General features: G+C 34.8%; 1 protein-coding gene across 3 annotated transcripts in view; it reads left to right on the top strand.

Moving 5' to 3' along the window:
* CACNA2D3 (calcium voltage-gated channel auxiliary subunit alpha2delta 3) overlaps nucleotides 1–14,895 on the top strand; it is a 913,092-nt gene that overhangs the window by 876,720 nt on the left and 21,477 nt on the right. The window contains exons 33-35 of one of the 3 annotated variants that reach the window (XM_059716157.1): nucleotides 1,229–1,281; nucleotides 2,957–3,012; nucleotides 6,793–6,904. In XM_059716157.1, coding sequence (XP_059572140.1) covers nucleotides 1,229–1,281; nucleotides 2,957–3,012; nucleotides 6,793–6,904 — 221 coding nt within the window. Of the gene's footprint in view, nucleotides 1–1,214; nucleotides 1,282–2,956; nucleotides 3,013–6,792; nucleotides 6,905–14,895 lie in introns of those variants that run through there. The other 2 variants (XM_019495461.2, XM_019495460.2) reach the window with 2 other exon arrangements.

Raw genomic sequence — 14,895 nt, 5'->3', positions numbered from 1 at the left:
TCTTGGTTGCAACCCAAAAGTGGGTCACAAAAATATATGAAAGGGTCATGAACAAACTTTATAAACGGATCAACAAACTTTAAAAATGGTTTCTCCTTTAAAGGAGAAAAATGTGGGAAACTGGCTTTCCCCTTGCAGGGTGGTAGAGTTCTAGCCTACAAGGGGGTGCTTGGGTGCCCCCATGCCCCACACCATCCCCCACTCCTCCCCAAACACCTAAACCCTGCCCCACACAATGGGGAGCTGGGGCCTGTGGGGGCAGCAGTTCAGGAGTGAGGGGCACTGGGTCAGGATTGACCATCAATGTTCACAAATGCATCCTGGTACAAAAAAGGTTGAGCACCACTGCCGTAAAGCACACAAATAGTTCTGTTAAATGTGACTGCTAAAATGCTGTGACTCACCTGCTAAAATACCATGCCAATCTGGGATTTTAAAAAGAAGAGGTTAGAGCATCTTGAAATATCTATCACAAAAAAAGAAAGAAAGAAAAGACTGAGTATCATATATTTCAATTCAAGATATTTGATTTGTTTTTGCTCAGACACTTCCAAAATGAAAAGTAAAATATTTAAAAACTGGGTTAGGTACTGCAAAACCATGATTTTGAAGCATGTGTTGAATTTGTTGTATCCCAGAAAAATGCAGGGGGAGAGTAGTACTGGAGGATCTGATGCATATTTTAAAAAAATGCTTTATACTTCTTACTCCTGGGGCTCCAGGAAGCCACAAATTAGTTTCTCATTGATAAACTGAAAGTGTACAGTTTTCCTGTCCTATTTACAGTTTATAACAGTCAGATGGTGAACAGAGATTTGCGCTGCAGTTAGGTACGTCTGTCAATTACAATTTGAAAAATCTTACATGATCTATCAGTATTACTCCCTCAGCATTAGCCTGGGAAATAGTAGCCCCTAGAGGTTAAATATTTAAGTATCATTTGCAGAACTTCCTTTTTTTTAACCTAAGTGATAACCCCTACATTGGATCACGTTTGTTCTACTTGAAAAGAACATTTCCCGACAGGGTAATTGAATGTTTTAAAATACTATCATTGAGATGCAGTATCTTACTTTATAATCTCTTAGATACAGCTCACTGCTTTCCTCTAGTTTTTTTGACATGATACCCATATGTCTGAAATAACATTATCTTCATATAAAGACTTCAGTTAAGGTACAAATGCTATCTGCTTTACCTTTTCATTAAATCAGTTGCTTCTCTTCAGCCTTATAATGCCTTCTTTGCTGCAGTAAAATGGATAATGACTGAACTTGTCTTGTAAGTACATTTTGTCAAAAATTTAAAGAATATTTGTATTTTTGTTCTCATTCTGATCTTTTGTTATTATAAATTCAGTAACATTTTTCTTTATTTTTAAATCACTATTGTAATGTTAGAATCTGAGAAAATATTTAAAATATGAATAAATAATTGCAACTTCTATTAAGTTATTCATGGTCATCGCTTATATCCTTATGCCTTTGCTTAGTCATCTAACAGCTTGGATATGCAAACCGAATTTATTATTGTGGTTACTGTTAAATTTAACATGAATGTCTGGCTGTTCTTAATGCTGCTTGGGTGGGCTCTTGTCAATAGTACAACTGTCTTAGCCATCCGTTGTGTTATTTTGTGATTTTGTATTCTCTATCTTGAACCCTTTAAAGCTTATGCTATATCAAATTATACCTCTTATGTGTTATTTAACTGTTGACTTTGTCTAATCCCTGCATTTATTTACATTAATATAAATGATGCATTAGTGAACATGGCTTTTGAGAGATATTAGACCTCTTTTCTAAGAAAGCACAGGGAAATATTAAATTTAATCTCATATAATTAAAAACTGCATTTGGTGCTATTAAGATGTGTGTTTTACTGTTGTACTTTCAGACTGCGGTGTTGAAGCTATAAATGGAATTTCTTTTCAGAAACAGAAAGCAATCTTTTCTCATAACTATTTGGTTTTAATGTCAAATGTTATGAATGTCCATAAAAGACAGTTGCAAATAAGTTTTAAGAAGCTGGTAACAGGATGGCAGTTACTACTATACAGAGTTGAACCTTAAATGTATTGTTATATCTATCTATCTATCTATCTATCTATCTATCTATAGAGATACAGATATCTATATATATTGGGGGGAAATTCATGTTAAAATTATGTTTTGTTGCTGATTGTAATGACATCAAAAGCTGCAAAATCTCCATTTGTAACCCTCTGGGTTTGCACATTTTGCAATCTCAAGACAAATTGTTGATGCTGGGTTCATGTTCATTACATTTACAAAAGAATCTGATTAATTTCAGTTGACTTTTAATAATAGAGCTACAGCATATTTTCACGGGAAAATACATTATACACATACAGATATTTAAAATTGGTTAGCCACCGGTTAAGCAAATTTGTGCTGTCACTACAAGTAAAATAATATTTTACTATTCAGGATCCTGGAAGAAGCATAAGAAAGTATTTTATGTGTACTTCTGTGCCATGGCCAGGAAAGTTATAACCATATGGCTTTTTACTAGAGAATCAAAATATACTGTATAATGAAGAATAACTATAAATAATGGTCAGCTGTGAAATTGCTGTGGGCTACCATGCACTGGGAATTATATGAGCTTTTCATGTTAGAGCTTTTGATTATTAAATGGTACAGCTACAATATCTTCTTAGTGTTGATATCAGAATAACTTTTCATTATTAGACTAGAGAAATATATATAGCTAGATATATCTGTATCTGTGTGTGTGTGTGTGTGTGTGTGTGTGTGTGTGTGTGTGTGTGTGTGTGGTGAAAGATAATAACCCAGGAGTTAGGCTAGCAGCATGAACTTCAAGTTTTTGATTGTTTTTATTTGAAATAAATTGAATGGTATCATGCTACTGACAATTTAGAATTTTGAAAATGCTCTGTGATGTAATAGGAGATATTTGATCATTTGTTTAGATTCCTGGTGGAATTTAATCTATGCAGTTGGTGGCATTCAGATCTAACAGCAAAAGGTAAGTGTAAATTATGCTGATGGCCCAAAGAAAATAATGTCTATATTTAACTGCACTTTATACATGCATTACTTTTAAAAGAATTTTACATACAAAACTGAGATGGCTCATGTAACTTTTTGCCTGTTGTTTCAATATTTTCAGTTATTAACAAAATAAGTTGTATATGTTTATATCGAAGTCAGTGTGTGTGTGTTCACATGCATTTTTAGTACTGTAATAGGGATAGCACATTAATAGAAAGCAAAATTAAAAATACATGGTAAAAATACATAATAGCAAAGATGATTCAACAAAAGAAATGACTTCCATGGATGTTTGATAGAGAAAACAGATAAATATAGAATAAAAGGAATGATTCCAAATCTTTTATTTTTTCCCTACATCCCAGACTATCCTTTCTGACTGAAACATTACTGTCACACTTATTCTGTTTATAATGTATGTTTTATAGAGGTTGTAGAAGATTTTTCTATGAAAAATGTTGTTATGGCTAGAGCAGAATTTTTCACAGGAACTTATCAATGTGAGCACAAGTTCATCTCAAAACAAGCAAAGAAAGCATTTTTAGGTGGTAAATTTAAATCTTTTGCTTTGAAATTACTGTTCACAATGTAACGAATGAATTTACGTGATGTAATGAATTCTAAGGTCATATACAATTTGAAAATTGAAATCAAAGTGAAATGTTTTAATTTCATTTGAATGAAAACAATTTTTACATTTAATTTCGTAGACAGTTCTTTTTTTAAATTTAGTTCAGTTCAGAATGAAAATAAATTTCAAAATGGTAAAATTTCCCACAGGAGGGAAAGTTTGTATTTCAACCAAATTAAACATCCTATCATACTTCATAATTAATTCAAAAGCAGTAGGGTGGGTTGCAACAATGGTGCTTTTGAATTGCTTATTAGAGTAGGAATCTTTTCAAACACTTGCTATTTTCCAATGTAACCATTTAAAGCTCAGTTCCTGTCAAAGGCCCAGATTTGCACACAGCACAACTTTGGAACTGGGGCTGAAAAGGTGACTTTAAAATTCATGTCACCTTTGTGTAGCCTTCATCTTGCATTAGTTGCATGCCAGACCAATATCCTGGCAAAAATTAGAACACATGAGGTTCAGCAGGACATGCAAATGCCCTCTGCAGAGGAGCCTACCAGAATGAGTCATTTGCCTCAAGATTGCAGTGAATTGCAGTTCAGCATCTGGATCTAAGGCTAGGGAATGTTACAGCTATTGCAAACACCATAAATCAAGATAAGAATGGGAAGTGGGCACTTACAGATGAAGATTGGATAATATGAATTCTAGGAATGTAGGTATATCTGAAGTACTTAATTTTAAAGAAATGGAGATCTTTAATTACAATATAGGATTACAAGGTCAGACCTTAAGTTGCCCCAGTGATGATCTCCATTCAGGTTGGGGGCATAAAACATATATGTGGCTTTATGTGGGCACTGTTTTGTCTTTTGGGCTACTTATAGTCATGGTTAGCATGTCCCCTAATAGCTCTTTAGCTCACAAATAAAATGTGCTTCTGTGCTGATGGCCTCAAGGGAGGGTAGTGTAGGGCTGTTGAGCTAACCACAGGAAATGTGGTGTTCCCTTACACAAAAGGAATCCCCAGGTAAGCCACTGTATCTTCTTTACAGCTGCTTTGTGCTATGGAGCAGCTTAAGGACGGGGCTGAAGATTTGGCTTGCACTGTTCTTTCAAATGCATGATCAACTTGCAAATGCATCTTGCACCTTGGTGTGCTTTGTGTTTATTACCATGGGATGTAATGAGTCCTGAGGTGACCCACCCCAATCATTTGTCTGGAAAAAATCCTTTATGTTCAGCATCATTCTTTGATAAATGGAAATAAATATCTGCCTGGGCTCATAGTTACAGTCTAATGACCAAGCACATCAGTCTTATTAATTTGCAACCACCTTTTTTTTCCTTGAAGCCAAAAAATTACCATAACTTCACTGGATAGAGATGATGTGATTGAGGGAAGTTCCTTCATGTTGTAGCTGAACATGGAGCATGTAATTATATATATCACCTATTCCATTTCCTTAGTGAATAAGACTATAAAGAGTACCCCCTCATTCAACTCATTGGAAAAGTATCATTTTGATGCAGCTCACTTATCTAATTTAAATTTGGTGACATAGCCATCTAGAAAGCAGTTTACATTAGCAAAGCCAAAAGAAAAATGGGGTATTCAAAGGGCAAGTGTCCAGGTATGTTCTTCAGATTCCTAGTTACATCTTCCAGCAGTGCTACTGAGAGTTATACTGGTCAGGAATATACCCTTACCAAATTAAAAGAGAGTAACTACCCCAGGAATGTCAGATTTCTTTACTTTCCTTAGCAATGCCTGATGGCTGAAGAAAGATTTTCATTCTCTTTGAGGGCAAAATTCCTTCCTGATTAGGGTAAGCATAGAAGTCCACATTGTTGCTGATACTAAATCTTACCAAATACTTGGCAACTTCTGAACACCATGCTAAGAAATTATTTCTGCCCATATACAACATAACCTCTGTCACACACTGCAGAAGGGAAATAAATGGTTTTCTAAACTTTGGGTTCTACAGTAATTATTGAAAATATAAATTAGGGGTGTACAAAAATCTGAAACCCTCTGGTCCTTTCAGAAGCTTTGTTACTGAGGCCATGTGTAGATACAAATGAAGGTAAATCCCAAAACAGAAACCACTCTTAGGTAAAAGGTGTTCACTGTCCCCAGAAAGTTCAGAAGTGTATGTCCTAGGGTCTGTGTTTGAACTACAGACCCAACTTTAGAACGTTCTCCTATTGATCTTTAGAAGGCTTATAAATTGCTTTAAGATAAACTGCCTCGAGTAGCAAAACCCTGGAGTTCATACGCCTGTTCTATGTGATTTGTTTTTGTCATAGCTGATGACTGATTTTCCTACCTAAAAATGAGATTGGTAGGTCTAAAGATGCTTATGTATACATATACCTGTAATGGATAAAGCACTAGAGTCAGAATCAGAAGACCTGAATTCTATTCCCAACTCTGTCACTGGCCTGTGGTTTGACCTTCAGTGAGTCATTTTACTTCTCTGTGCCTCAGTTTCCCAATCTGTTAAATGGTAATAGGGATAATTAACTTCCCCCATAAAGCACTTTAAGTGAACTATGGATTTAAAATGCTATGAAAAGCTACTCAGTATGCTTGGGAAGGAAAGAAGTAAATATGATACAGGCACCAAGAAAATGAGAACCACTTCTGACCAAGGTAATATTTTGGCCCCCTAAATATTCTTTGAGAGTCCTGAGATCCTGCAAAGTTTCCCACCTCATCATTCACAGAAATGATTTTTTTGACTACAATAAGATATACCTTAATTAACGTACCTTCATTAGAAAATGCATTTAAATACTATTTTTAATGAGCTGTTAAATAATAAATATATGCACTTGAAATGGAAAAATAATGGTTAGTCTAGCATGTCTGCCTGTGGCGTGGGAAGAAAATGTGAACAAATGTAAGCAAGGTTGGCTAAGGCTAAATTGTGAATAAGTAAGTACTTCACTGTTAATGTCTTACAAAATGACATCTGACAGATAGAAAGGGTGTTCTTAATTAAAAAATAAAGCATTATGCACTGCCTGCGAAACATCACAGGGTGGCAGAAGTTGAGTAACATTTTCATTCAGTGAAAGTTGTTTAATACACTATCTCTCACAATGTTCAGAATTTGGTGTGCTGTTCTTCCCAAGTTAATATCAAGATTTTTTTGTCTATGCCTATAGCCCAGAGACAGAAACAAACCCTAGAGCCCTGTGATACTGAATACCCAGCTTTTGTTTCTGAGCGCACTATAAAGGAGACCATGGGGAACATTGCTTGTGATGACTGTTTCAAGTAAGCCCTTTCTATTTTTTTATACAGCTGTTTGTAGCAAACCAGTTGAGTGTCTTAAGTTTATGTTGAATGACTTGCAGCTCTAGCTGTTACATTGTGTCTTGTATAACTTTCACGTCTGGATATCGTTTCTCTTGTTACTACAACACTCATTCAAAGGTTTAATATTCTTAAAATGGTGCATATTGTTCTATACCCAAAAACACTGATTAACTCCAGGGTACTGTTAATTGATGTAGTTCTTTGCAATGGTATATGTTTAAGAGTCTTCAACTGGAAAACAGACTTGTACAGTATTTTGAAGTGAATCAAGAGATTAACGTAAATCTTGAGATCTCCCTACAGCTGAAAGGGAGTTGCTGTTCCCCCAGCAAAAGGAACCCCGCTAAATAGTTTCCACTGGCTTTTGAAACAGAGATATCTGCTGGCTCTGTCTCTCTCTCTAATTTTGTCCTCAGGTTAAAGTCCTTAGTCTGAAATGAATGGGAGCAGAATAAAGATATTCTTCAAAGCATTAATGTGTTAGTGCTGGAAAGCAGAGTTAACCAGCAAGTATGTTATCACTTGGTCATTTATACCACACTACAAGTAAAGTAGTCCCTCAGAATATTAAAAGAAAAATGTTCAAAGAGAATGAATTCATGCCAGCTCGCCTTCCTATCCCATCCCTCCACCCCCTGCAAAAAAAAAAAAGTAATATGCCTGTTCCTTGCTTTTACTCTCTAAATCAGTGTAAAGTGACATTGCTTATGACAGTGACAGTACATTGTAAGTGGAACATTGCTCTATTTTTAAACATCAATGGCGGCAAACCCTTGATTTGAGGATTATCTCTATGATGGCTTATTGACGCGTCTTGAAACATGCATAATTTATTCAAATAATCGCTGTACACTTATACTTCATTACAGCTTCGGTTTTTTTAATTGAATTTTCTCCACGATCAGCGATCGTTGTCCCCAAACACATGAACATTTGCAAAAGAATCCTTTCTAACACAAGAATGCCACAAAAAAAATCAAAAGGAAATCTTTGATTTATTTGGTTCAAAGAAAAGTTGCTATAGCTTTGCTCTTCCATTTGGAGCCTCTATACTGTTAGCTACCAAGGGTAAAATCCTGCTCCATTGACAACAATTGGAGTTTTGCAGGTTTCTGTGAACTTTTTCAATTTTTTTTTGCTTTGTAATAAACCAACCACCTTTTTAAAAAGCAGATTCAATCAAGTACATCCCTGAAATCCATTTTATCAATATGAACTTACTGTTATCACAAGAGACAAACTTTTGTGTATGGATCTTTTATCCTTATGGCAAAGGGTGAAGTACATCATGCAAGGTAGTCAGTATTGTGTTGAAGCTACTGTGTCATATGTCAAAAGTATTCAGTTTGCACATTTATTGCCACACTTACTGCAGGAGTTCAGAAGGATACTGTGCTAGGGAAGTACACTTTAACCTACTTAAGTGACCAATTAGTAATTTGTCAGAAGCCTAACCCACTAGTTTTTATAAAGTGGAACAGGTTGCATCATTATGCACATTTATTGTGAAGGTGTGACCTATGGTAACTGCAGGTCTGAACATTGAATATTCTGTATTTACAGATGACTAGGATCAAAATGAATTAGCACATACTGGTACTTTCAGTCTTTTGGCTGCAGCTTCATTTTAAAGACAGTAACTGCCAATCGCCATTTTGTAAAGTTCAATGGGAGTGCATTTTGATTATAGCATTGAACACAGAGATAAAAAGCATTGGAAATGAATTTTGACTTCTAATTAATATTTAATTATAAGAAAAAGTTTGCATTCGTTTATGAGTAATTATTTTCATATGGGTTTGGGGAGAGAAATAGCAACTGTACTTTGTAAACGAATGCTAGGGAACACTTTTAGTGCAACAATATCTCTTATAGCATGGAAAATACAAATTCAAGAAAATCATGCCTTTACATTTCAACTTGACATATCAAACACAATTTATCATTACACTGATATGGTTATACTCAGTGCCAGCTATGTAGAAATAAAGCAACCTTATTTTATTGTCACCGCTTAAATAATTAGAGAACTCACATAACAAATTAGCATATACATTTTATTTTTAAACATTCTGAAAAAGACTTGATTCTATTAAAAAGTGATTAATAGTACTAGTTTTCCCCAAATGAATGCAGATTTAAGGCTGAGTTTTTAGGTAATTTCAGGTCAAAGGAAATAACTTTCAAAAATAACATAATTCTGCAACTCTTGGACAGCAGAGAGTTGGAAACTGAGTTTAGTGAAAATTATAGTATTTTAAAAATAATGCGCTAAGATCTTTTTCATAGAAAAACATTTTGTGTTCCACAGTGGAACAAAAAAACTGATCTCAAGGCACCCATTACTTTTCTCCACAAGCAATGGCAAACCATAAAGAAATAATTCTGAAGAACTGATAGATTCTCATGGGAACACTCTTCATTATGCCGTTTACCCACTGACTGTCATTAACAATCTACAGATTGTATTTAAGATTGCAGACTGCGCTGGTTTCCAAATATTTTGTTATAACTCAGGAAACTTTCCCGCAAAACTACTCAGATATTTGACCCAAAGTCCTTTGTAGACCTACATCTCATGACCCAGTTTTCAGCTTCGCAGCTTCACTAGTAGTAAATATTTTTACGAGCAAGTGTATTGCTCAATGCTCATAATTTAAGAAAGATGGACTCAATTGATCCAAATATAAGAGCCCAATCCTAGAAGATGAGTACCCTTAACAACTACCATCTTTAGTGGGAGGTTAGGGTACTTTGCATTGCACTATGGAGCGCTAAGAAATTGATCCAGATTCCAGAGTCTTTCCATTGATTCAAGAGTGTGCTGCGCTCACCATTAATTGAGTATGATATTCACTGAGAGAAGCTACAGGTAGAGATGAATGACTATGGAACAAAGGTTTTTACAAATATTCAAGTTGAATTTTTATCTCAAACTCACTCCAGTAGCATTCAATCTTCCATTATTTGTTTTTACAAACACGCAAGAAAAATTAAAATAGGAAGAGCAGTTTGCTTAGTCGAGTCCAAAGCAAATAATTTAAAATTAACAATTGGTTTGCATAATGTTTTCAAATACTTTGAACGTGGCAAAAATGTTTGGCGAGGAATAAATTGCAAAGAGCATAAAGGGCTCTATAAAGTAAATTAGTGTTTCCCTTACAAACAGTTCACTTCGCATTTGTTGAAATCTAGCCCATTTAAATCAAGGGAAAGACACCTATTGATTTTAACTGGGCTTTGGATCAGGCACTAAGCATGTGCAGCCATCTATAGTTTCTTCTGTTTGTGTAATGTAATCTCTTTCACTTACTGTAAAGAAATAAATAGTACCTCAGGACAATTTGCAGTGTTTAAAAATGATTTTCAAAAATATAGGTTTTATTAAGAAAGCAGGAGCCTAAAAGAAAATATGAATTAACATAAGAATGTCATTTGGGTCAGGGCTTGGATGCTTCAACCAATAATTTGTTGTCATCCAATACCCTACTGATTATTAAATTAATCTGTTGTTTAAACAGCAATCAAAAACAAGTCAGCCCATATTTTCTGGGTATTTGAGACTGTCAACAAGAGCACAAAACTGAAGATTTTTTTTTTAATATAAAATGTGTTCATATTTTCCAGTAAGTAATTTCTTTCTTGTACTAAAAAAAAGAGAGGGGGGGGGTTGTTGCATTTTAAACTCAGATGGCAGTTTGTTAAATGTTCCATGGAATAAGAAGTAGCTGCAGTACTGGAAATAGACAATTGCTTAAAAGAAATACTGGCATATCAATTGTTAGCGGCACTTCCTGCTCAGCCAGTACTGCATAATCCCCACGACACGTAGGGTTACTTGTAAGGAATACTAGGCTCCTTGGAGTTATATTTTTAATTAGACATCCAATTGAAGTCCTTGTTTAAATAAATATCTACAACCCTATCACAAATACGTGGCATATTCGAATACGCTAGCCAAATTTTAATGCAGATAATTCTTTCGACCAAATTCCTCATTACTTTCAAGTGCCATAGTACAACTGTTTTTTTGTCTTCCTTTGCCTACATTGGGAGGGGTATTATGAGGTTTAATTAATACTACTACAAAGTGCTGGGAACTACCTGGATGAAACTTGGAAGTGCAAAGAATTTATTCCTATAAATTAGCAAGGAAAATAGCCTGTACCATGCTGGATTTTGATGAACAAAACTCTATGAAACCTTCCAATGTATTCCAACTGGTAAAAAGTTTCTCCTGCATGGTAGCTATTTTTTCTACAGTTGTAAGCTACATTCTACCTTAAAACCCTGTTATTTTTGTTAGCTTCACTTTGATCTATATTATTAATTTTGGCATTAATTCAAGGACATATGAATGCGGAAAACACCTATTCTGGTTAGTGTGACAACTCACTTCCTTAAATTTCAGGTAATAGAATTATGCTTTGAAAATGTCAAGGAGCTATTTGAATTCATATCTGACAGATTTGAATGCGCAATGGTAGCAACTGTGTGTGCAAATCAGACAGTAACTGCATGCGTGCGAATTTGAAAAAAGAGTCCTCACATTACTTTGTCAGGATACAGTGATGACATAGTGGATATGGCTACAACTCTAGGGCATGATTGTTTAAGCCCTGACCTGCCCCCATTGCTTTAAGTAGAACACTTAAATATGTTTTTATTTAAGCCAGTTTGGATCCAAGTAACTAAGTGTACAGTAGCAAAATCCTAAAGAAATTGTTTCATTCCTTATGTTTTCTTGTGAACCATCATAAGGTATAAAATAAAAAGAAATGTAAATAGAAATAAGCTTTTTTTCCCATCAGAACCCATTTAAATATGTTCTTCTACCGATACCTGTTATAAAGGCACCCTAAGAAGGTGCTAGACACCAAAAAAACATAAGCATGTGCTTAAGTGTTTTCTTAAAGAAAGACAACAATGAATTAAGGACCGTGGCTCATGTTTTAATTATCCAGATGAAATTTAGGTCTTCCTATTTATACTGAGCTGGGCACAATTATGATTGATATTGATTAGAATTGTCTGTGCTGATCAAGGGTTGTCTTACATATTAAGCTTGCCTGAAATCAGAATAAGCTAACCCCTCCTTTGATAATAGTGTACACCAATAATTTCCACATATAAATGGGGAAAAGTAAACCCTCAAGAGTATTTTGTCTTTCCTGTTTTAGAGCCCAGTGTTTAGGTTCTTGTTTTGCCAAGAAATAGCTGGATGGTGCTGTAGTTAATTTTGTAATGTCATCTAGCCTGGCACACAGCTTTGTAATGGCAAGTTTAAGATTTGTCCACAGAATTGCTTATTCAGTAGCAATCAGGTATAAATAACAAAGTAAGTTAGATGCAGATTTTTCCTTGATAGGACTATGTTAGTGTTAGGAATGGTAGACTCTGTAGACCTTAAAACTGTAATGGATTTTTAAAACTCACTTAATTTTTATATATACCATTATTTGCTGAAGTGTTTCTGCATTTGTTGCTCAGTGGAGACTTGCCAAACTGCTCCACTTGATCTTGTTTAAAAGTGTAAATAAATACACAGTTCAATTTACCATGAAATAAAATAAATCATTTGCCTTTTCAAAGCAATTAGTTTATTTCTGAACAAATCAGCTTGCCACATAAAACAAGCAAAACACCAACGGACAGTTTCTTCCTGCTTGAAGCTCCTCATGCATATATCAGGAGCTCCCTGGGGATTTCCAGGAGTGGGGATGGGCAGTAAATTGCAATCAAACCTATTAGAAGTAGTTTTGTTTTTCTTTTGTTCTACTACATCTGTCTTATACAACCATGGGGAAAAGCCGCTTTTCCTTATATTTGGCCACAGTTGATGTTATATTGCATTTTTTTCATATAGTTGCTTGTTCAGCAGTCATGCCAAGTACACTTATGCACAAATGGTTTGGACTGGTGCTCAAATTGAGCAGTGGTAGATCATCACCCCTTTTCTTACAGCAAGTGGGTAGAAGAGTTGAAACAGGGCCTGATCCCTGGATAGGTTAATCATCCTCAAGTCTCATTGATTTGATTGGGCACTGAGGTCATTACAGGCATTTTTCAGACTTCAGTCATTGGAAAGAATCAAAGGGCCAAATTCTCATTCACATTAAAACTTCTTTATACTGATCTGGCAACCAAATCAGTATAACTTGACCAAAGTGTAAGTGAGAATCTGACTCCAGGCCCTTTTAAAGTTCTTGAATAGATTGCTAATGGATTTAATGCATGCTTACTATTTTTAAAATATTAAAATTAAAACAGTAATGGTTGAATTAGGGTGATCCTGAAGAAGGAGCAGAAAAATACATTTCTAATATAACTGGCAATTATCTTTCTAAACTAGAGCTAATTACTCAGGCTTATATTATGTGGACATCTTTTTTATAATTTCATTAAATATTAATTCTATGAACACTAAGTAAGAGATGAAAGCTTTATGTAAGTAATTGTATGAATTGGTTAAATGGAAAAATAATACATATTTTGTTCTTTTGGATTAATGGAACAACGGATTTTTTTGTTGTTGTTCCTTAAAACACTATTTAAAAAAGTCAGCTGATTGGAAATTCCCTCTGGGAGGAAAGTTCTGTGGCTGCAGAAGCTTAGGAAGAGATAAGAATGCTATCTCGTGGCACCACAGTTTTCAGTCATAAATGGCACATTTTGTCATTGCACATACAGACCCTCAGAGACATCAGTGTGTATTTTGTGCGTGCAGGAACAGAAAGATTGGTGGTTGTTAAGGTAGCCCAAAATGAAACCTCTAGCTGATCTCATACAAAAACATTTTCTGCTTCCTTCCTTGTAAAAGGCATCAAATTATCCAATCAAAACCACCAAAACTGTTTATTAAAAGCCATGTGCTGACTGTAGAATCCTATATTAAGTATTACTCAAGCTTCCTCCAGTTGCACAGTGAAATAACTTCCTCTTCATTCCAAAGGCAATGGTGATTATAATGTTTGTTAGGCAGGTAGATTTTAAAATCACTGTGTGGGTGATTTTATCTTTACCCTTTGATAACGTTATATTTTGAATGGCTAGTACAGGAAATGTTGTAAATTACTGTTTTCATTTAAAAACATGGCACTGTGAAATAAGAGGGCAGCAGGTATATAAATTACCAGAAAAGTCTCTACCTACCAGTCATTAGCCTTGCAATCCCTCGGACAGTTCCCAAGCTGTATTTTTAAAAGCAGAAAAAAGATTCCAACATCAATCATTAAGTTTGGGATGGTTTTATTTGTGCATTGGATTCAGTAGCCTGGTTCCTTCTTATCCATAGAACATTACTTTAAATATAGTGTTTCATTACTTTTCTTCAGTTTTTCATGGTTCACATTTGTTAGTGGTCACAGGCTGCCAAGATATATTTCAATTCTGGCAAAATATATCTTTGTTATTTACCCAGATAATATATCTGAGTTTACCTATTGAATTGAAAAAGTCAATTCTGTATTTGTATTTGTTAACAAATCTGAATGTGTTAGTTCAGATTCTGCTTGCATTTGCTTAGCTTGAAAATTTCATAAAAAGCTAATAACCATCTCTGGAATAAATCAGATGGATTAAATTGATTGCACTTAATATTTAGATAAAAATTCTGACCATATCAACATGTTTCAAGGGACATTTGTGAATCTAAGAAGAAAATTCCTCACTTAATGCTGTGACTGGGAAAAATGTTCTTATTATTAGCCATCTAAACACCACTTGTGTTCTGTCAGTGCTACCAACATGCAGTCTAAAGAATGTCCTTCATCTGGTCTTATTTCCCTGTACAGAGACATGAAAGACATTTTAATGAAATCTTGTCAGCAAAAATGATCATAAGTAAACAAATACCTTTTAATTCAGTAGTATAGAGCATGTGGACTAATTCTCTGCCTGAAAAGGGCTTTGGCTGTAGGGTTCCAAAACTAAGATGTTGATAAATATTT

This window comes from Alligator mississippiensis, chromosome 12, assembly GCF_030867095.1.
Source record: "Alligator mississippiensis isolate rAllMis1 chromosome 12, rAllMis1, whole genome shotgun sequence".
NCBI lineage: Eukaryota > Metazoa > Chordata > Crocodylia > Alligatoridae > Alligator > Alligator mississippiensis.
The sequence above is the reverse complement of the archived record's forward strand: the minus strand, read 5'-3'. Positions and strand labels throughout refer to the sequence as shown.